Source organism: Chionomys nivalis, chromosome 9, assembly GCF_950005125.1.
Source record: "Chionomys nivalis chromosome 9, mChiNiv1.1, whole genome shotgun sequence".
NCBI lineage: Eukaryota > Metazoa > Chordata > Mammalia > Rodentia > Cricetidae > Chionomys > Chionomys nivalis.
In genome coordinates, this window is record NC_080094.1 from 14,132,912 (window position 1) to 14,155,608 (window position 22,697).

General features: G+C 42.7%; 2 protein-coding genes across 2 annotated transcripts; one reads left to right on the plus strand and one right to left on the minus strand.

Annotated features, from left to right (window-relative positions):
• The first annotated feature begins 6,008 nt into the window (after positions 1 to 6,008).
• Positions 6,009 to 8,222, plus strand: LOC130881948 (antileukoproteinase-like). Its single transcript, XM_057781804.1, has 4 exons — positions 6,009 to 6,100; positions 6,721 to 6,882; positions 7,347 to 7,496; positions 8,043 to 8,222. The coding sequence occupies exons 1-3, from the start codon at positions 6,016 to 6,018 to the stop codon at positions 7,493 to 7,495; spliced, it is 396 nt and encodes a 131-aa protein (XP_057637787.1). The 5' UTR covers positions 6,009 to 6,015; the 3' UTR covers position 7,496; positions 8,043 to 8,222.
• A 6,580-nt stretch (positions 8,223 to 14,802) lies between these two features.
• LOC130881480 (seminal vesicle secretory protein 5-like) lies at positions 14,803 to 15,596 on the minus strand. Its single transcript, XM_057781081.1, has 2 exons — positions 15,521 to 15,596; positions 14,803 to 15,059 (listed from the first exon to the last, which is right to left on the minus strand). The coding sequence occupies exons 1-2, from the start codon at positions 15,594 to 15,596 to the stop codon at positions 14,803 to 14,805; spliced, it is 333 nt and encodes a 110-aa protein (XP_057637064.1).
• Between the last annotated feature and the right edge of the window lie 7,101 nt (positions 15,597 to 22,697).

Consider the following 22,697-nt stretch of genomic DNA (forward strand, 5'->3'; position numbering starts at 1 on the left):
AAGCTATCCTAGTTCTATACCAAACGTGGCTGCCAAAAATGTCAATGGAATGATTCCTAATGATATTCTGTTATACTCATTGATTGATACCTAACCTAACTGTCATCAGAGAGCCTTCACCCAGCAACTGATAGAAACAGATGCAGAGACCCACAGCCAAACATTAGGCAGATCTTGGGTAATCCTGTGGAAGAGGGGGAGAAAGAATTGTAGGAGCCAGTAGAGTCAAGGGCACCACAAGAAAACCCACAGAATCGACTAACTGGGCTCATAGGGGTTCACAGAGACCAAGCCGGCAACCTGCAAGCCTGCGTGGACCTGACCGAGGCCCTCTGCATGTATGTTACAATTGTGTAATGTGACCTTCTTGGGAGACTCCTAACAATGAGAATATGGGTTGTTTCTGACTGTGTTGCCAGCTTTTGGGACACATTCCTTCTACCAGATTGTCTTGCCCAATCTTAATAGAAGACAAGGCGCCTAGTCTCATTGCTATTGATACACCATGGCTGACTGATATCCATGGGATGCCTGCTTGTATCTGAAAAGAAACAATGAAGGAAGAATGGATGGGATGAGGTGGGGGGAGGCAGGGAAGAAGGGTAAACTTTGAAAGGTACAGAGTGTAACACCCGATTCTGTGTTACCCCCTTGGTACAGTTCGCGTGCCACTGTACCGTACACGAGTCGGGCAAGGGCCTGGAGATTGAAAGAACACACAAAGAGACCTGGGTCATTCGTAAGGAGATCAGCCGAATGCTGCTTATTCAATCTTGGGGAAATCCTTATATACCTAGCTGCTGCATAAGGATTTCCGCCCAGGCAGGTGGGAAATTACCATGCCAAAGATGGAGTCAACAAAGCCCTACAGCTAATCACCAGGCAGGGCAGAGGGAGCACAGGAACAAACACAATGCTCTAGTTAGCTGACCAGAAACTACTCTCAAGATGAACCCCAGGAACAAGGGTAGACCCGGGCCCTACAACAGAGTTTTAAAAGAAGTACACATTCATAGTTGAAAACAATGAATCACAGAAACCAGACTCAGCACAATTTCTGAATGTGGTTGCTTTACTTGAATTAAATTGACTAGGATCCAACTAAACAAGCAATTCAGGTTTTACCAACAGCAGCCACTGATTGCTCATGTCATTTTCCAGGTTCTACTCATCTGTAGGAAGTGAATTCCTGGAAAGGTGCATCCTTGCCTGCCTCCCTCAATGAAGGTACAGTCTTCGCAGTACTCTGAGATGTGGCCATGGAGGTAGGTGAGGGAGAGGCTTCTAAGAGTCGAACTGGAATGTCCAGATTCTCAGAACAGGGAAGTCCCTCTATCATGAGAGAGAGAAAGAGAGAGAGAGAGAGAGAAAGAGAGAGAGAGAGAGAGAGAGAGAGAGAAAGAGAGAGAGAGAGCTCACATCCTTGACTTAATAGGATATAACATGTTCCAAGGGTTGGTGACCACGTGCTTATTGCTTTTCATGTTTCCTTTTTGAAAACATGAATTTTTATTGGAGCTACCCTGATGACATTCTATACTTCAGACTGGGCACATTGGAAGTGGTTAAACTTCCGAGGTGTAGCTTCATCTACAAAGGAAAGTCGGGTGATCTAGATTTAACCAAGAGAACTACTTACATCCAGTTCCTGAAAACTTCAATGTCCCTTTCAGTGTCTGAAACCAACTTGCTCCGAGATCTGCCTGAGTCCAGAGTGGGTTTATCCTTCTCTCTGCTACATCTCCACTGCTGGCCTCCTGTGCTGCAACTTGGTGGTCACCCCTTCAGCCAGTTCCTCATGGGTGGGGGTGGCTCCTTCTACCTCCTTCCCAGGGTTTCCCAAACCACCATAGCACTTCAACTCAGAGACCTTTCTAATTGTCCTTTTTCAAAAATTATATTACACACACACACCTCATATTCATTAACAGATAATATCCTGGGGTGCAGGCAAAAGGAGGTGATTCCTGGAGCAACATCCTCCCAAATCCCTAGAATCATCTCCTTTTGCCTGTAGAATGAAAATGTGACGACCTCTGTTCAAAAGGAAAAAAATAATTAATTTCTTTCCTTAGTTTTCTTTATTAGGTTTATTTATTTATTGAGGCAAATTATAAATAAATAAATAAATAAATAAATAAATAAATAAATAAATAAATTCACTCTGTAGCCCTGACCTGAAACTGATTATGTAGCTGTTGACTGGTCAACTTGTGGTGATCCTCCTGCCTCAGCCTCCCAAGTGTTGAGATTACAGGTGTGAGCCACCTGGATTATTCATTTTCTTGGATCCAGAGTTCTGTTCTAAAACCCAGGCTGACCTCCAATTCACTATCACTCTTCCTGAGTGCTGGGACTGCAGGTTGGGTCACCATATCCAGCTCTGCCATGGAGTTTTAAAAGCACATTTAAGGTTGCTCCTCCAAAGGCACGGGAACACTCACAGAGAACGAAAGTCTCACAGCAACCTCCTGCTGCTCAATGCACCATCTGCTGCCAGGGCCCTCTTCCCATTCTGACACTAACTACTGGCCCTGGAAATACTCTTTTGAAGCCAGTGTCCCAAGGCCACAAAAGATAATGTGCCTCCTGAGGAATGATAGATGTGAATAGCATTGAAGAAATGCTTTAGGAACTGTATACTCAGGGTTCTACAGAGAGACAGAATCCGGGCATTGATTGAACTGGATTTTGTCAAGCATCAGACTACAGGCACAATGTCCACACCTGAGCACTGAGTCTCTGCTTAGACACTGAGAGCTCCCTGTGTGCCCAGGGTCTGCAGACTCCCAGCTGTAAAACAATGTCTACCACTGTGGGGTTTACAGTTACTTCCCATCAATTCTGTCCCACACAGGAAAAAGCAACGTTCCCATTTACAGCTGAGTAACAGGAGTCGAAAGAGGTCTAGTCATTTTACATCTCAGACATGTCTGACTTGAACATTCAGGCTGTTGATGACTGTGAGGGATTGCCCAATGTGTCTTGTTCAGTGCAACCTCAGGACCTAGTACAGCTCCTGGCGCGCGGTAAGCAATTGTTACGTTATTTTTGTGTGAATGAATGAATAGATATATAGAGAGTTAAACAGATGCCAAGAGAGTGTGTAAAGTTAATTTAGTGAATCAATCATAGGTTAAGATAGGGTTATAAGAGGATGTGTTCGTAACCTAACAGGTTTTAGGTATGACTCAATTGTTTTAGAGAAGCTGTCTTAAGTTCTGGAATTAACTCATCGTGCAACTTGGGGATTATATGTTCTCCTACTTCTTTACTACAAGCTGAGAGTTTGACCTAAATTGGAGGCTAGAAAACATTCTCTGTAAAGTATTGAGCATTAGGTATTTTAGATTTTGTAGTAAATATTTCAGGCGCTGATGCAACTAACTTTACACTGTCATTGTAGGAGACTAACAGCTATCAACAATTTGTAAATGAATGAGTTTATGGCTATGTTCCAATAATCCAATAAAAATATAATCTATCTATCTATCTATCTATCTATCTATCTATCTATCTATCTATCTATCTATCTATCATCTATCTATATCCTACTGAAGGTGCAGCAGTTAAGAGCATTGGTTGCTCTTCTAGAAGACCTAGGTTTAATTCCTAGCATTCACACAGTTGCTCACAACTGAATCTGGAGTCCAGAACTGCAGTTCCAGAGGATTGGCTGCCCTCTTCAGGCACCCTCAGGTACTAGGCACACAAGAACTGCACAGACATACATGTAGGCAAAATATCCGTACACATTAAAATAAATACATCTAACAACAAAGGCTGCTGGATTTGGCTCAGGATTTATAGTTGTGGATTCTTGGTTATTCTCTAGATAGTGCTTAAAGTTCCTTTTAATAAAACATTGTTGGTTGGTTACAGGGTTCTTTCTGATGGAAGGAGTTGGTTTCAAATAGTCATACAATTGATCATTCTCGTCACAAAGAGAAAGATCTAGCTGTAGAATTCTCATTTTGACTCTTCAAGAAACAAATATTTTTGAAAATTCTGGAAGCTCTCTTGACACTAAGGAAGATAGGAAGAAGGGGAGAATGGGAAGTCCAAGGGCTGTGGGGGAGGAAGCAAGAACAAACCCCGACAAGCTGTAAGAGTGTCCACAGCTGGAGGTCAGACCTTCAAATCCCCTCTTGACATCTTGGTCATTTCCTAGATAGAAGTTAATACATACTGCGGACTGTCATTACTCAGTTCATGTTAGGTTTCTCCCTTTTTCATCAGCACCAAACTTTAAACCACTGAACAACTTCTGCATCATAGAGTCTGCTGGCAGTTGGCACCCGGATTAGAGAAGACTGTGGAGCCCACCACTCAATGCATAGCCTTTTCATGTCTGTTTGAATTTCTACAAACTTCCTTGGAGAAATGATGGGAAAATTCCAAGGACCATGAACTCTCAACAGTATGATTGCCTAAATAAGACCTGAACAATGAAAACACCAGTTGACATGCCACCATGGAAGGGGGGAGATCTCCTGGGACTCCTATTCAGGTGATGAGATAGAGGCAATTAATGAGAAAGGAATCTTCCCCATTGATGAGTCTCCTAATGGCTATCCAATACCAAGTGGTTACCCCTAAAAACGTGTATACACATGAACAACACTGAATGGACTTGGCAAGTTGTATTAATATATCTATTCATTTATACAAAACAGTAATAATTAAAAAGAGGTCAATATTGGGTGATGGTGTGCATGACTTTAATCCCAGCATTTGAGTGACAGATGCAAGCCGATCTCTGTGAACTTGACGCCAGCCTGGTCTACAGAGTGAATTCCAGGACAGACAGAGCTGTGACACAGAAAAACCCTGTCTTAAAATCACCCCCCGTACTCCCCCCACAAGAAAAAGAAAAAGAGGCCAAGAATTTGAGAGGGATTTGGGGGTGGGGAGAGGTTGGAGGGAATAGAGGGAGGAGATAAATTATATAAATGCAGTGAACATATATGAAACTTATAAAAAAAGGTCACATGAGGCTGAAGCAAGACTCAAACTTTGTAGGTAGGGAAGTTTAGAATGAATTCTAGAGAAAATGATGGCTTTCTTAATAATTAGTAGCAATTTGTACACAACGGGTACCATGCACAATGGACTGAACACATGGAAACCATAGGTTTTGCTCATGTCTGATGCCCATAGAGGATTTAAGGGTCGGAAGAATTCCTTTAACAACTCAAATGATACCACAGGTCCATACTGATTACAGTGATTACAGTGAGAGACTCCGTCCCTTTATTCCATTCCACCTCAAAGATCTCTTGTAGCAAAGGATGCAATTTATTCATTATTTTAAGGGTCATTTCAAACTCTTAGTCTCAGGCCAGTCCCAAGTCATTTTATGCCTAGGAAACTGATCTTCCAAGGCCCTTCCGGGTACACCTTTCATTTGTTTAGGGTTTGCTTTCCACGTTTCAGTCATGGAATAGGCACTGGGCAAACAGCGCTGCAAATAATTTGGCAGAGAGAAATGTCGGTGGTTTGAGCCATGTGTCATCTGTATTTTGAGAAGAAATTTGCATTGAGCAATAGGTTAGAGTTTCAAAATCCCAGAAAGTCCAGGAATATGAGAAATAGAGGTGTATTGCACAGTCTTAGCTGAGAGTCCATGTCCTATGTTTCAGCGTCAGGTCCTGGTGGCCCTTCTGTGACTCACACTTTCTGCTCTTCTCTACCAGTAAGGGCATCAGACTTTCAGATTTCGCAATGCTCAAGGCTCCGGTGGTCTCCTGGAATGTCCCTGTGAGGACAACCTCAAAACAACTTCTTCCATTTTCATCTCTCTGGTAGTTCCTCTGCTGGCCGCATGGTCCTGCCTGAAACAGGGTGTTTACCGTCTACTGCTGTCGTATCAAGACTTTTGTTCTCTGGCTAAGCTTCCTGACTATGCAATAGCAGCTGGGAGGGCCCAAATACACTCCCCTGGAGCCACGCCCACTGGTAAAGATATAAAGAGTGATGCTTGGGACTGGTCATCGGAGCCACTCTGCCTTCACCATGAAGTTCAGCAGCTTCTTCCCTTTCGCGGTGCTTCTTGCTCTGGCGATCCTGGCATCCTGGACTGTGGAAGGAGGCAAAAATGGTGAGTAGGGGTTAGAGTGGTCTAAACTGCCCAGAGTGCAGGGTGTGAGGGCTGCTGGGGTTGAGTGGACTCTCCTTTGTAGAGTGTTCCCCAGATTCCTCTGGACCTCCTGGAGGCATCCATGTCTGGCTGGGTTCTGAGGTGTCCATGAGGCTTCAAGGCACATAGAAGTTCTCTCTTTATTACTCAGCCATCCTGTGAGCTCAGGTCTTGCTCTATGTCTGCTTCTGTCCTTTAACCTTTCCGTTTCTGCCTCTGGCTTTAGTTCTCAACACCTCACATGTTTGTTTTCTCCATATTTGTTTCTCTTTGTCTCCATTATTCCTATTCTCCCTTTCTGTCTTTGCATAATCTAGTTTAGCCCTGAGGTGGAAAAACTTGCCTGGAAACCTGTGCCAGTCTGTGATCTCCTCAGTCTGCGATTTTTCCTGGTTACATGTCTTGTTTGACCAAGCCAGTTATTTTGTTTATTTGCTTTGTTTTTTCCTCGGGATCAGTCAGACACCTCTCTTTGTAGTTGTGGGCTACTGGGATGAGGATCTAAACTGTGGAAAGTCGTCTTTGTCTAGGAATTTTGATAGATATTCCATACTCTCCTAACTTCTTGACATTTTCTTTAGATGCTATCAAAACTGGAGCCTGCCCTTCTAACAAGCCTGCCAAGTGCCTTAGGAGGGAGAAACCAGAGTGTGATTCTGACTGGCAATGCCCTGGGGAAAAGAGGTGCTGCCAATTTCGTTGTGGTTTCAAATGCCTTAATCCTCTTCCCATCCGCAGACCAGGTGAGCCAGCAGAGGAGTCTGGAGGAGAGGAATGAATCTCAAGACCTAGCAGTGAAGGGGTTGGGATCGAGCGAAGGGTCTGCCTAGAAATCCTTGTTTCTAAGAGCTGTTGAGTGCAGCACATCAGTCAGCTAAGGCATCATGCGGCTATTGGCAGGAAGAGCCACTTGTCTGAAGCAGACACTCTGTAATGGTTTTTGAAAAAAATCATCTGGGCATTCAGAAAGCTTGATGCAAGCCATCAAGCCTTTCAGTACTACACAGCTAGTCACCTGCATTGACCAGAGGCCAGATGCTAGAGAGGAACCGGGTGCTATTTTGGGGGACATATCTGGGAGGAGGTGATTGAGGTGAGGGGTGAGTGGGAATGATCTTCCTTGTTTGGGCTGGAGAGGATGGGTAAAAGAAACACAATGTGCTGCCTAAATCTTAACACATCTGACCTGTGGTTCTTCTGTTGCCAGTGAGGACGAAGCCTGGGAGGTGCCCAAAGATTCAAGGACGATGTTTGATGCTGAATCCTCCCAATAAGTGTGAGAGGGATGGCCAGTGCGAAGGCAACTATAAGTGCTGCCAGGGCATGTGTGGCAAAATCTGCCTCCCCCCACAGTAAGGTACGGAGTGGGCTCAGGTGGATAGATGTCGTCTCTCTTCAGCCCTTTTCAGCTTCAGGCTCTGGAGGTCAAGGCTTATGGGCAGGGAGACTCTAACCAAGAGCTGTGTGGCTCGTCCTTTTAGGCACTTTCCCATATATCTTAGGGAAAGACATAGGATTGCCTGTGTCTTTGAGCCTCCTGCAGGCTGTCTGGGTAAGAGCATGGACGAATGACTTTCTGAGTCTATCTGCAGAACGGAAATCCTGAAGTTAAAAAGGTTTTTCAAGGCACTGTATACATTATTTGTTGTCCAATTTGTTTACTTCATGGTGTCTGGGGTCAAAGCAGAAAGGAGAGATATTATTAGAGGATTGCCTAGTTCAATGCTCTGAGTTTTGAGTTTCATAATGCAAATGAGACTCGAGCTCATTCTCCTGAAGTCCAAATCCTCTCAACTGCAGCCCCACTGTTTGATCTCTCTCAGCTGACTTCCTTATGGAGGACCATATGGAAATGATTTGGTTGGTTCGTATATTAAAGGTCTTCTCTTATTTTCTCTTGTAGTCTGATTCCTGACATTTGGAAACAGCTCTGGACTTGTGCTCTGTGTGGTCTGGAAACTTCTCTGCTCCCAGGTTCCCCGACTCCCAGGCATGCGTCCTGTCGAGAGGGTTTGCTTCTGCCACCAACAGTTCTTTTTGATATACGCTAAGCATTCAGGAAGCTTTTAGGAAATACCATTGGAGAGCAAATAAATAAACGCGTTTATTTCTTTAAGCACACCCTGTCTCTGTGGTTCACTGAAGAGATGGGTGTGGCAAGGATCAATAAGTCTTGGGGATGAGGCTTCCTTCTACATTCATGGAGGAGAGGGATGAGGGTTCCGGGTCTGGGCAGTCTTGAACTTACGCTATGAATCTGACAGTACCGACTCTGTGGCGTTCGGAGAAGTGATTTTTACCTCCTAAATATCATGTTTTTAATCTCTAAAGTGGCAAGAGAAATAAACCATTTTCTTACAATGTATAGGACACCAAAGGGTGAATAAGGGTGCAAAGTGTGTGTGATATGCAGAGGGCACAGAAGTGTGCAAACCGTGTGTAATATGCAGAGGGTGCAGAGGCATGAAAAGTGTGTGTAATTAGTAGCAATTCTTGACCAGAGCACATTCACACATCACGGCTACTGTCTGCTTCCTGGCGTTATTAAAAATTATAACGTGGTATATGTGTGAGCAGGTGTGCTCACCTGTATGTGCTTTTGGAGGACAGAGCAGGACATCATGTGTCTTCCTCTGTTTCTGTTAATCACCTTGATCAGAGTCTCTTTATTGAACCAAAAACTCACCAATTAGGCTAAGGTTGCTGGCCAAGGAGCACTCAAGATCTGCCTGTCTCTGTCTCCAAGTGCTGGGGTTATACATACGTGCACCCAACACCCAGCTTTTTACGTTGGTACTAGGGACCTGAACCTAACTCCTCATGCCTGTTAGTCACTGACCAGCTCCCCAGCATACCCTGCCCATTTGTAGAGTTTGACTGCACATAGATTGTAGAAGACAAGGTGGTTATGAGCCAGCGACAGCTCTGAGAACGGTTGTGACGGTGCTTTGTAAATGTTGAAGTTAGAATCCACCGAGTTTTAAGATGCCTTAAGCAGTTTGTTGTGAGTGTGATTGCTGCGTTAAGACTAAGACCTTAAATGAACACGCAGAGAAATGCGCTCGAGACTCTTTCACAAAACTGTGTTGAGCTGAATTTCCAGTGAACTTCACACTGAAGCTGGAAACAGCAAGGGTTTAACACTGTTCTCCAGCAACGTTCGTGATGTCTGAAGCAAGGCAGGATGCTACACCAGCAGGGCGTGTTATGATAGGGAAGAAAGCTTCTAAATGGTCATGTTTTATTTCTATTTTAAAATTTATGTGTGTGTCTGTGTCGGTCTGTCTGTCTGTCTCTGTATGTGTGTGACAAAGTCTAATGTACCCAAGGCTGGCCCCAAACTTCTGATGTTCTATGCCTCTCCCTCCTAAGTGCTGGGGTTATGTGTGTGTATGCTGCCATGCCTATCTTAAATCTTGTCATTTTTATATGGAAATTTGTAATGTGCCGTAGCTCTAGACACCTGAGATTCATCAAAGCTACTGGGCATATGGCCTATATAGAATTCTGGAGCATTTTAATCATCAATCAGACATAATAGATGTAAACAAACAAAGAAACAAATGGTACAAATTCCCTAGTCAATAAAGTACTGAGAATGCTTACGGAATTGAACAGCAATCTCTGTTATTTAGCTTTTGTTTCTTTTCCCATAATTACCTGCTTGATTTCTATCTGCTCTTTTGAAATTGATAAATTAGAATGATGTGTCTTTATGGATTATAATATATTGCTAGTTGTTAATTGCCAAGTTATAATTGTGCATATTGATACAGGATGATGTGATGCTTTAATATTTGTACACTCTATGGAATATTAAATTGAGCTATAAGCATATCCATTGTCAGGGCTCCATAGGGCATCAGAAATGGTCAAATAAAAAATCATCCTGAGTGAGGTAACTCAGACCCAGAAAGGTAAATATGGTATATATTCACTTATATGTGAATAATAGCCATTAAATAAATGACAACTAATGTACAATCCAGAGACTCTGAGAGGTTAGGTAGAGAGGAAGGAACTAATGGGGCCACACGGATATCCCTGCTAGGGGGAAATGCCAACTAGTCATCTCTTGTCACCAAATGAGGCTTCCAGTATCAAGACTGTGTTGCCTTCAATTGAGTTGTTGGCCAAGCAGATCTCATGGAAATCCTCAAACAACCCCGGCTGTTACTAAGGCAATGGGTTCTTCACAAACTGAAAGCAAGGCCCCATTGTTGAAGACAGCACCACACAACTCTTTGAACCAGGCAAGCTACATGGTGCTACATGGAACCTTTACCTCTATATTCAGGAAGGCACTCTGCAGGTTACCAAAAGAGAAAAGTAGATACCAAACCAACCGCAAAAGCTTTGATCTATCTGTCCTGCCTGTAAGATATGCTAGGGCAATGGCGGCACAAATCTTATGGGAGTAACCAACCAATGTCTGATTTGATTAAGATCCACTCCACAAGACGCAAACCACACCTGACACTGCTTGGGTGATCAAGAATAAGAGACAAGAAAGCCAAGAGACCTAGGGTTAAACCCATGTGAGCCACCATTGGTGGAAAGGTGCATAGGAGAGTACATGGCTCTGCCACCAAGACAAGGTACAGCCCGCCTTTGAGGCATGCTCTGTATCTGGTCTAGAATCTTTGAGCATGTGCTCAGCAAGCTGAGCCAGAGTTGCTTTGGTGCCGCACTTGCTCCACCTTCTGGTCAAACACAGTCACTACCTCTGAATACCGTCGGCGACTCAGCCTGTTCAACGACACTCCACCTGCTGGTCAAATATCATCACTACATCCCACACAACCCACTTGGGAACCTTAAAAGGGTAAGCTAAGCTAATACACACACACACACACACACACACGCACACACACGCATAGTCATACACACACACACACGCACGCACACACACGCATAGTCATACACACACACACACACACACACACACACACACACATACACATATGAAAAAGACAATCTTAAAACCTTTCCCAGGTCAATGATTGGGAATATCACAGCGTAGGAAATTAGGACCCTGCACACTGCTACTGTGAATAGGATGCTAGGAAAACTAACTGAGGAGTAAACAACTGGGATCAATACATTTTTGCTCCTAGTGGTTATCAGTCTGTCAATTCATATCTTATCCTTAAAAGTGGCTTGATAATGGTGCCACATATGAGAGACTGACTGAAAAGATACAGGCTTTAGAAAATAGCTACTATTGATGGTACGCAAGCCTTCCAAATAATCACTAAGGAGAAAAATACAGGTTCTCTTGGTTTATAGAAACAGGGTTTCCGCAGGGCGGTGGTGGCGCACGCCTTTAATCCCAGCACTCGGGAGGCAGAGGCAGGCGGATCTCTGTGAGTTCGAGGCCAGCCTGGTCTACAAGAGCTAGTTCCAGGACAGGCACCAAAAACTACAGAGAAACCCTGTCTCGAAAATCAAAAAAAAAAAAAAAAAAAGAATAGTCTGCAACCATTCAGGCTACGCATAAACAGCACACATTAGCCGCCAATCTTTTAAAGGCACCAACAGTCCTACATTTATTTATTTATTTATTTGTTTGTTTGTTTGTTTGTTTGTTTATTTATTTATTTGGTTTTTCGAGACAGGGTTTCTCTGTAGCTTTGGAGACTGGCCTGAAACTAGCTCTTGTAGTCCAGGCTGGTCTCGAACTCCCAGAGATCCGCCTGCCTCTGCCTCCCGACTGCTGGGATTAAAGGCGTGCGCCACCACCGCCCGGCTTCAGCCCTACCTTTAAAATGGTTAACTGACAAACCTGTTTGGGTGGAACAATGACCTTTGACATCAGAAAATTACAGACCTTAGAACAGCTGGTACAGGAGCAGCTAAATACTCAACATATTAAAGAACTGACCAGTCCTTGGAATTCTCCTGTATTTGTTATCAAAAAGAAAACTGGAAAATGGAGAATGCTAACAGATTTGAGAGCCATAAAGAAAGTAATTCATCTGATGGACTCTCTACAGCCTGGAATTCTCCTGACTTCTCTATTACCTAAAGGATAATCTGTTACAGTTAATGATTTAAAAGACTGTTTCTTCACTATACCTTTATAAGAAAAGGATAGAGAAAAATTTGCCTTCATGGTGCCTACTCTTAACTACTCTCAGCCTGCTAAGAGATATCAACAGAAGATTCTCCCAAGGGGTGTTAAACAGCTCCATCTGTGCTATTATTTTGTATGACAGACATTGGAAATGATTCCCATACAGTTTCCTCAATTTATGATTTACCATTGTGTGGGTGATATCTTACTAACTGATTTAAATGTGGATACTTTAAAGAAATGTTCAAAAAAGAAAGTTTTGCCTTGTTGAGGATAACAAACTGCACCTGACAAAATACAAAGAGGACAATCTATTAATTACCTGGAATATAAAATAGGTCTACAAAAAAATCAGCCCCAAAAGGTACAAATCAGGAGAGATCAATTTTGGACTCTTAATGACTTTCAAAAATTTCTGGGAGACATTAACTGGCTATGACCCACAATTGGCTTAACAACTCAAGAGCTCAGTAATTTGTTTTAATCTTTACAAGGTAGCAATGACTTAAATAGTCCAAGAAAATTTCCAGCTGAAGCTGAGAGAGAGTTGGTTTTGGTAGAAAAGAAATTACTGGATGCACATGTGATCATTTGGATGCAGAGCTGGATTGTATTCTGGTTATTTTATCTTCTTTACATCCCCTACAGGGAGTTTAATCTTAGAATGGATATTTTTACCATATAAACAGAGTAAAAAATTAAAGACCTATGTATAAAACATTTCTTAGTTGATTCAAAAAGGAAAGTTTAAACTTTACCAATTGACTGGAATGGACCCGACAGAAATCGTAGTAGAATTCTCAATGCTGGGTTCTAGAGTGGCTTCACAATTTGCCTTTCTACCAAGAGTGAATGAGGAGCCCCTTTTTTGCCATAACCTCACCAGCATTTGTTGTCAGTTGTGATGCTGATCTTGGCCATTCTGACTGGGGTGAGATAATTTGTATTTCACTGATTGCTAAGGATGATAAATACTTTTTCAGGTATTTCTTAGACGTTTTATTTCTTCTATTGAGAACCTTTTGTTTATATCTCTAGCCCATTTCTGTGAGTTCAACAGATTTTATTTTTATTGGTTAACTTACTCTACTTCAAATATGGAGCCTGTTTTCATTGTTATTACATGCACATATGTATACACACATATATTGCTAAGTGCAACCTGCTAGTTATGTATAATGTTACTCATATGTATGTTTTCAGGACTGACCATTTGCTATTGAATAACCAATGGTGTGCTGTCCTGTGGTGAAGACTGTTTCATCCTTCAGTTGCCTGTAGTTCCTGGAGTACGGTTGAGGCTCCCTGAGCTTTGAACCATCCACTTTGACATGTTTATTGTTGTCTTTGTTCAGCTTGTATTTAGGCAGTCGTGTTGATGAGACTTTATTGGTGTAGCTTCTGACAGTATTACTAGAAAACACGGTCTGACAGCGACGTCCCTGAACCTCGGGACATGCCTCATCTGACGTTTCCTAGGTTGTCAGTTTGAGGCCCCACTAAGAAGAGGATCCGGCAGGGATTAGGGTTAACGGTGCTTGCAGTGACTGGCAGTCCTAATGCCTTCTACTGAGTGAGGGGTCTCTAGCTGTCACTCACCAGACTGACACAGAAAGCCACATCCATTACTTGTGAAACTGTTAATTCCAGGAGTCCCACCAACCCTATGCCCCAGAAGCAAGAGACTTCAGGAGAAAATGATGCAGAATAATATATTTTTTTTATTGAAAAGATTAAATTTGAATATTTTCAGGGTTAGGAATCTTAAGGAAAAACAAGTGTGAGAAGGAAGTGAAATTCAGGGCTTGTTTCTGGGACCCTGCGGGAATCTGAATCCTGAAGATAATACAGACGTCTCTCAGTTCAGTGACACCTAGGGAAGGAGAAGACAATTTGTGAAGTAGGGCAGGGGAGGGGACAGGGACATCTGTTGTAGGTCTCAGGTCTCTGTGGTTGCCTTTACTGCAGGGCACTGCTGTTTTTCATTTCTAGTGTGTCACATGCAGGGACTTTTTTTTTCTTTCCTCTCTCTCTCTCTCTCTCTCTCTCTCTCTCTCTCTCTCTCTCTTCTCTCTCTCTCTTGAGAGGGAAGAGGAAGCTAACTCTTGGAGCCACGGCCTCTGAAAAAGATAACTGCTTCTTACAGCTCCGTGCGGACATGAGGAGACCGTATCTACTGTACTGTGTTGTGCCACAATAAGCATGGAATTAACTTTTACAAGCACAGCACAAGAAGGGACAAGATTCTATTTAAAGCTTCTACATGTGCTTGTACAGGTGGCATAGACTCAATTTTATCACTTGCTGGATTGGGCAGGAGAAAACCATTGATGCTATACACTAAGCATATGAATTCTGGACTCGGTCACAGCTCAGTACCAATCTCTGCTCTGCCAGGTGCTTTCCTCACCTTTCCAAAGGTCACACTCCACAGCTCCGCAGGTGTGCACTGTAGGGATCAGTCAGTTCCACAATGGCCCAGGGAATAGCTATGCATAACTTTGAAATGCTTAGGCGGGCATCTCCAGCACCTGGCAATATCCTTACCTTTATATTGGTCCAGATCTTCAGCTGGCCAGTCAAAACATTATTTACCAGCAATCCGAGTTTTCATTCTGCTTTTAAAAGAGCTCATTCCTTCTTCTCCTTGAGATCCTCTAGTCTTGTAATCAAGATGGCCATCCTCACTGAAGCCACTTTTTGGATTTTTTGATTTAAAGGAACTCCATGAACTCTCACTTCGGCTGTATTCCTCATTGGAAGAACTTGATCCCCTACTGCCCCCCAGCACCTTTACGTGAAGGTTTTCATTAGAATGTTCTTCAGACCCTTGTGAGAACCTTTCTGGGGAGAGAAAAGAATGTGTCACTCCCTACGTCCATCCTTCTGTATATTCTGGATCAGTGCATCGGGACACTGTCGAGAGCCCGTGCTTCAGCTCTGGTGATGGACCTGTGTTCAGATCTACCTTGTTGCTGTTTTGTTTTCTATGAAGTCATTGACCTTTTAGTCTAGGTAGAAGTTGAAATCATCTACTTGTCAAATCCCCTCACAGCTGACAATGAGGATGTTTGTTACCTAATGTCCCACATTCCCCCGCAACCCTCATTACTGGTGCTTTGATTGTCATGTCACTGATAGTCACATAAAATGTGTGGCTAAGACAAAAAAAAGGGAGGGGAACAACACTCAGTTTCCTTCAGGGATAGAAGCCCGGGGAACACAGCATTCTGCAGAATCCAAGTGGACCCCTTTGAGAACATTTTTTTCAAATATCTTTCCCTCAGAACAAGCTTGCCACTCACCACGGGGTCTCCTTGCAGCTGCTTCTGTCACCAGAACCAGGAGCAATGTAAGGAGGAAGAAGCTGGTGGGATTCATCTTGCCAGGAAGGGCCTTGGTTGAGAGCTGAGCTGAGCTTCTCCTTTATATATTTCCTGACTGGCTTTGCCTGCAGTTTTACTACCTTTCTTATCTGTAAATGTCAGCTTCATTCTCTCTGCTCAGTAGGAGTCTTGGTACTGCTCCCTTGAACTCTTCAAGAACACATCAGAGCACACCCAGCAAACTTCCCTTGTCCTTTGAGAACACCACACACACAGTGATTTCTGTACTTTCAGAACCTTCCCCTTCTTCAGAGTGGGGAAGAGACTTCAGGCTGCAGAAACATTCAGGACTTGATCATGCCTTCGTTCCCCAGCATGGAACCTCTTCTAAGACACCAGCACTGAACTCAGTCGCAGACACAGCTCTGCCTTGTGTTTTCAGAACAGACTTCATCCACAGAATTTTTATTTGAAAAGGCGTGAATGCAGAGGAAAAGGACACAGAGGAAAATGGTGCTAAAAAGAACCCAAAGAAAGGAAATTTGAACAGTCCATAGAGGAGCTCATTGACAGCCATTACCAAGCAATACAAAGGCCCTCAGTTTAGGCCTGAACACTTCATAATGAACTCATAAAAAATAATTAGGTGAAAAGAAAAAAAAAAGAGATACATCAGCATTGAAAGCTGACATGTGTCCAATGCTCTTCAACACTTTATATTGGCTCAAGTCTCCAAACTTGCCTTTCTGTATGTTCAGCGTGTGTGTGTGTGTGTGCACATGTGCACGTGCCTGCATGTGCACACAGATGTGTGCGAATTGGGGGAAGGAAAGGGTTTATTTCATTTTATACCTTAGAATCTGTAATGAACGATGTGAGGATAGGACCTCTAGAAGGAACCTGGAGGCAGGAACTGAAAAAGAGGCCAGGGAGGAACACTGCTTATTGGCTTGCTCTCATACTTGCTCAGCCTTCTTTTTTGTTGTTTAGTTTTTTTATATGTAACATTATACTTATTTCACTATTCCTATGGGTAAGCAGGATATAGGTAGCAAGCTAAATTTCTAACAATGGCATTAAAAAGTAATTTTTTTCATATTTCTCTTGGAATTTTGTTCTCTCTAGACTACTTTTTATCTATTTTGTCTCTTATAAATTATTTTTTATTTGTTTTTGAGATTATTATATAATTACCTCATTTGCCACTCCATTTCCTTCCTCTAAGCCCTCTCATATGCCCTCCTTGCTCTCTTTCAAATTCATGGTCTGTTTATTCATTAATTGTTATTTCATACATATATCTTCCTAAATACTGTAATATAACCTGCACAGTCTGTGTAATGGGACTTGTTTATACCTGTTTTGGGGACTGAATATTTGGGATTGGATAACCAACTAGTGTACTCTTCCCTGGGGAGAGCTTTCTCCTGATCTCAGTGTTCCTTAGTTCCCTGCAGCTCTGTCTAGGGTTATGGCTTCGTTTCTGCCATCCACTTTGGCGTGTCTATTATTGTTGTTCTTGCTCAGCTCTTGTTTAGATAATCACATTGGTGAGACTGTATGGGTGTGGTTTCGGACATTTCTAGGAGATACAGCATCACAGCAAATGCTATATATTTATGTCTTACAATCTTTGCACCCCTTCTTCCATGATGACTTCTGGAACTTAGATGCAAGAGTTGTATTGTAGATGCCAGTTGGGACTGAACTCCACGATTGTGCATTTTGAGTGGTTGTGATTTTCTGTAATGTTTTCAGAGATGTTTCCTTGATGTGGGGTAGGGACTATACTTATCTGTGGATATAAGGACAACTATTTAGGATGTAGTTAGAGACTGTGCTCACTTAGTAAAGTTGTGGTGGTAGATTCTTTTCTAAGATCCATGACTTCACTAGCTGGTAAGTTGGTAAGATTTCTAGCACTGGGCATGATTCCCTCTGGCTGAGTGGGTCTTGAGTCTAATTGGAGAGCTGTTGGTGACCACCAAGTCATGAAAGCACTATTGTATCCTTAGGGTTATCTTGTCATTGTTGTGGTTAATAACATCATAGTCCTAGGTACTATTTGTTGACTCACCCCTTTGGAAGCTTGCATGGCACCCTTGATACCATGAAAACTAGGCCTCAGGGAGGAAGATTTCCTGTCAGTTTCCGTTCAGGGGTCTCTGGGCCCTGTGTCTGAAGTGCATGCTGTGGCTTACCTTTCACCTTTCTGAAGAAAACCAAAGACTAGAAGTTTTGGAAGTCTCTTGGAGAAGCCTAACCAACAACTCAAAAGAGAGCTTCTCATACTTGGTCTTGAAGTTTTTGTTAGATGCTCTATGGTTTTTGGAAGGTGAACTGTCAGCCCAAGTGGAAAAACTTAAACTACATATGTGTATATACTGACTTATTTGTTTTTTTAGGTAGATCACTACTACTATGATTCCTTATGAATTTTCCAGCATCCTTACTGTTATTTTGCCTTCTTCCTCTTCCTTCTACGTCTGTATCTTCCCCCTCCTTGTATTCTCCATTACCCCCTTCAGATTGCTTGTACCCCAATATTCTCATTATCACAATTCATGCCTCTGCCTTCACAATGGCCCCCTTCTACTTTCCTGGTTTCCGCAGAGCACATCATTAAGGGGAGAATTTCCCATGGGCATGTTTGTCCAGCTGCACTAAAAATGATCTCCAAGGAATGCTCACCTTAAACTGAGTATAATCTGGAAGCTGGGGTCAGAGTGAGTATTTCCCACCTGTGTGGAAGTCTACACTTCTGCAGTCATGAGACCACCCCAAAGTTCTCAGCCTGTCATCTCTTCCAAGTGCGTTCTGGAGTCTGTGCTGTGGGCACAGCAGGGGAGAGGGAAAGGACATCCCTGCAGTGAGCCTGGGTGTGGTCCCAGCAGAGTCAGGGTTGTTCTGAAGGTAAGACAGGTAGAATTTATTTTCATTTATCTCCTCCTAAATTCTAATCTGCCATAGGGAGCACGGTGTGCAAGGCGAGGGGGAGAGAGGAACATGTTTTTAGGAAAACCGTGGCCTGGGTGTGGCCCTGCTGCGTTAGTTCTCACTTTGTTCTCCCTGTAGTGATTCCTCCCCTCGCTGAGCTCTTACACTGTGAACCACCCTGCCAAGACACTGCTTCCTGTGCCTGCTGGCCCTTACTCCTCCCACTTCTTTCCTTTTGGGAGACCTCCAGGAAGTGCTTCCTGCAGAGACTGATTGTGAAAGCAAGGACCTGATAGCTTGGGTTGTATTTTTAGATTAAAGAATTAATCTGTTGTCTAATCTACTGTGAAAAAGGTTCAGATAAAATCTAGGGAACATATTTGAAAGAAAAAAGGTCCAGAAATCACAGAACACAGTATTATGCTGATATTGATAAAGAAGTCATTAAAAGAAGCATTCATCAGAATGAAAACAAGAATCAGCAACCCAGGGGGGCAGAAACAAGCAAGAATACGTTAATCAGACATATTGGTTTCAGTCAGTTTAATAAGTAAAACTTGCTGAACGATCATTTTGAAAGTAAGCAATAAAAGGCACAGAGTGTGATTCTTAGCACTGGGAGTGCTAAGGCCGTGTATTGTGCAATCAAAGCCAGCAAGGGTGACATAAGCGGCACTCTGTCATATGAAGATGTTACTCCCACCAGGTCAGAATAAAACCACTGCACTTGAAGCAAGCTTTAAATAAATACTGGCCAGGTCCATTCCGGGGTTCCCAGAAAATGGCAATAACTCACATTTTGTAGAGATTTATAAAAGCAACCCATAAGACTACATATTACCCAGCAGGTTCATTCAAGGACAAACATGTGCTGATTTACTTCCTGTCTCCGTACCTTCTGTCTACATGTGACCGAGCACATTTGGTGCAGTTGTTTAGGGGAGCAAACACATGTGGTTTGTTATCTTACATAAACAATAGCCCCCATGATTTCAGGGAGTATCTTTCCTTAGGCAAGGGACTTACAGATTAGGGGCAGTTTTTGTTTTATGGGTCTCTTAGGTACAGTAATTAAAACTTAAAACATAACTTTGGCTCTCACAGATGCTAAGAAAATCAAGAATATTAAAATTAGCCATAAAATTGGAGAATAAGATGTTTAAGTAACAAAATATAAAAACTAAATGTTTTTCCCAGTTCTACACAAAATCACATAGCAACTTACAAAAGATTTAAAAAAAATCACCCATGCGTCTGAAGAATAGCTAAGAAGTATAATCTGTCTAAATGTTGAAGAGTATAGAAAGCTGTCTAAGTCATACCCTGGAGTCACAATGCATGGGCACATGAATGTTACACACAGAAGCAACGAGAGAGAAATCATAACATGTGTTGTGGTGGTTTGAAAAAAAAATGCCCCCCAAAGGAAGTGACACTATTAGGAGGTGTGGCCTTGTTGGAGGAAGTGTGTCACTGAGGGGACAGCTTTAAGATCCCTTTTGCTCAAGCTTCCCGCACTGTGGCAGTCACATGACTTCCTGTTGCCTGACTTTGAGAGGTAACGACTCTCAGCTCCAGCACCACCCCTGCCTGCGTGCCACCATGCTCCCCGCCATGATGATAATGGGCTGAACCTCTGAAAGTGTAAGAGGCCACCATAACTAAATGTTGTCCTTTACCAAGTGTTGCCACGGTCATGACATCTCTTCATAGCTATAGAGACCTAACTAAGTCATGTGTCACTGCGTTATGGGGAGTACATTTCTTATATCCTAAGAGACCAGAACTCCTGCTGGACCTCACGGTCAAAGCCAACAATGTACCTTGAGGTCACTTACGACTTAGGACTACTATCCTAATGTGTACTCAGCATCCTTACTACAAGGTACTATTTGCCCTGGATTCCCATGTAATCAATTTTACAATCTAAGTTAATGCACCACTATAATGTTATATAATCTTTAATGCCTTACCCAAAACAGTGCCTGTGTATCGTTTGCTGGAAGTAGCAAACACAGAAGCTGAATATTCTAAAGCAATATTCTAAAATAAATATTTACCATAAATGTTGACTTCAACACTTAGATATTAGTTGATAAACAATAATGCTTGTAATACTGTTTGTTACCCTGGTTCACTGGAGCCAGTGGCTTAATCCATCATAAACCTTGTTCAAGATTTCTGTAAGGTTTTCCAATGCTTTTTCCGTTGATGATTTCTGTGTAGTTCAATAGGTACAGAGCAGAAACCCTTTGTGAGGATGATGGAAGACACAGGTGGCAGGATGGAGAGCATTTGAATCTGAACTTGCTCTTTGTTAAATGACCCTGGGGGGAAGCGCTTTGATTACTTTCCTTAGTGGGACACCGATGTGTAATTGGTGACTCCGAGTTAACCACTAATGTGTTTAATTCACACACAAATAGGAATGCATGGAGGAAACAAGGCATGGCTGCTTCATTTCTGTCCGAGGGTTCCTACTGTGGTAAAGACCATGACCAAAAACGAGCTGGGGAGGAAAGGGTCTATGTCCCCTTGCGTGCTTCAGCCACAGCACAGTGTGAAGTAAAGCCAGGGTCGGAATTCATCCCAGAAACCTAGAGGCAAAACTGAAGCAGGGGTCCTAGGAACACTGTTTGCTGCCTCCTTCTTCATGCATTTTCCATTGTGCTTTCTTACAGCACCAGGATCATAAGTTCAGGAGTCTTACTGCCCTGCCCACAGTGAGCGGGGGCCCTCTCACACCAGTCATCAATCAGGAAAATTGCCAGAGCTTTCCCCACTGGCCAGTCCGGTGGGGGTATTTTCTCAATTGAGCTTTCCTTTTCCCAAAAGGCTCTGCCTTGTGTCAAGCTGACAAAAATAAATCAACCAATCAATCAACAAAAAAAAAAAAAAACACGCCAGGATTTTAAATGTTTTACTTCTATCTGCTGTAAAAATCCTTTTTTTAAAAAAATATTATGAAGCCGGGCGGTGGTGGCGCACGCCTTTAATCCCAGCACTCGGGAGGCAGAGGCAGGCGGATTCTGTGAGTTCGAGGCCAGCCTGGTCTACAAGAGCTAGTTCCGGGACGGGCAAAACTACAGAGAAACCCTGTCTCGAAAAAACAAAAAACAAACAACAACAACAAAAAAAAATTATGTCAAAATTTTAAATAACAATGGATACAAAAACGAAAGGTCATTTTGAATATTCCTTAAGAATGTGAAGGAAGACTATCTTGGAGAAGTGAGTGACATCTTTTTTTTATTATTTTTATTATTTTTTTTAATATTTATTTATTTATTATGTATACAATATTCTGTCTGTGTGTGTTTGAAGACCAGAAGAGGGCAGCAGACCTCGTTACAGATGGTTGTGAGCCACCATGTGGTTGCTGGGAATTGAACTCATGACATTTGGAAGAGCCATCTCTCCAGCCCCAGTGAGTGACATCTTAATAAAACACAGGAGTGATAATTGGAGTGTTCACTGTCTTAGTCAATGATCTATTGCTGTAAAGGGACACCACGACAATGGCAACTCTTTTTTTTTTTTTTTTTTTTTTTTTGGTTTTTCGAGACAGGGTTTCTCTGTGGCTTTGGAGCCTGTCCTGGAACTAGCTCTTGTAGACCAGGCTGGTCTCGAACTCACAGAGATCCACCTGCCTCTGCCTCCCGAGTGCTGGGATTAAAGGCGTGCGCCACCACCGCCCGGCTAATGGCAACTCTTATAAAGGAATATAAAACACCACATCCCACTCCCTGACTCCCATAGGTTTATAGCCATATCATAATGCAAAATGCATTTAGTCCAACTTCAAAAATCCCTGTAGTCTATTAAAGTCTCAAGATGGTTTACAAGTCCAAAGTTCAAAGTCTCTTCTGAGACTTAAGGCTATCTATTAGTTGTGCCCCCCCCCAAAAAAAATAAAAAAGCAAATTACATACTTCCAACATACAATGGCCTATTAGTTCAGGCTTTCTCATTAACTAATTCTTACATCTTACATTAACCCATAATTCTTGTTCTTGTTAACCATATGGCTTGATACCTTTTATCAGTGAGGCATTCACATCTTGCTTCCTCTTGGTTTGGGTGACAACTGCAGACTGAGCCTTTCATCTTCCCAGACTTCTCCTGTTCTGGTTGCCCACCTATATTTCCTGCCTGGCTCCTGGCCAATCAGCATTTTATTAAACCAGTACAAGTGAGAAATTTTTACAGAGTACAAGAC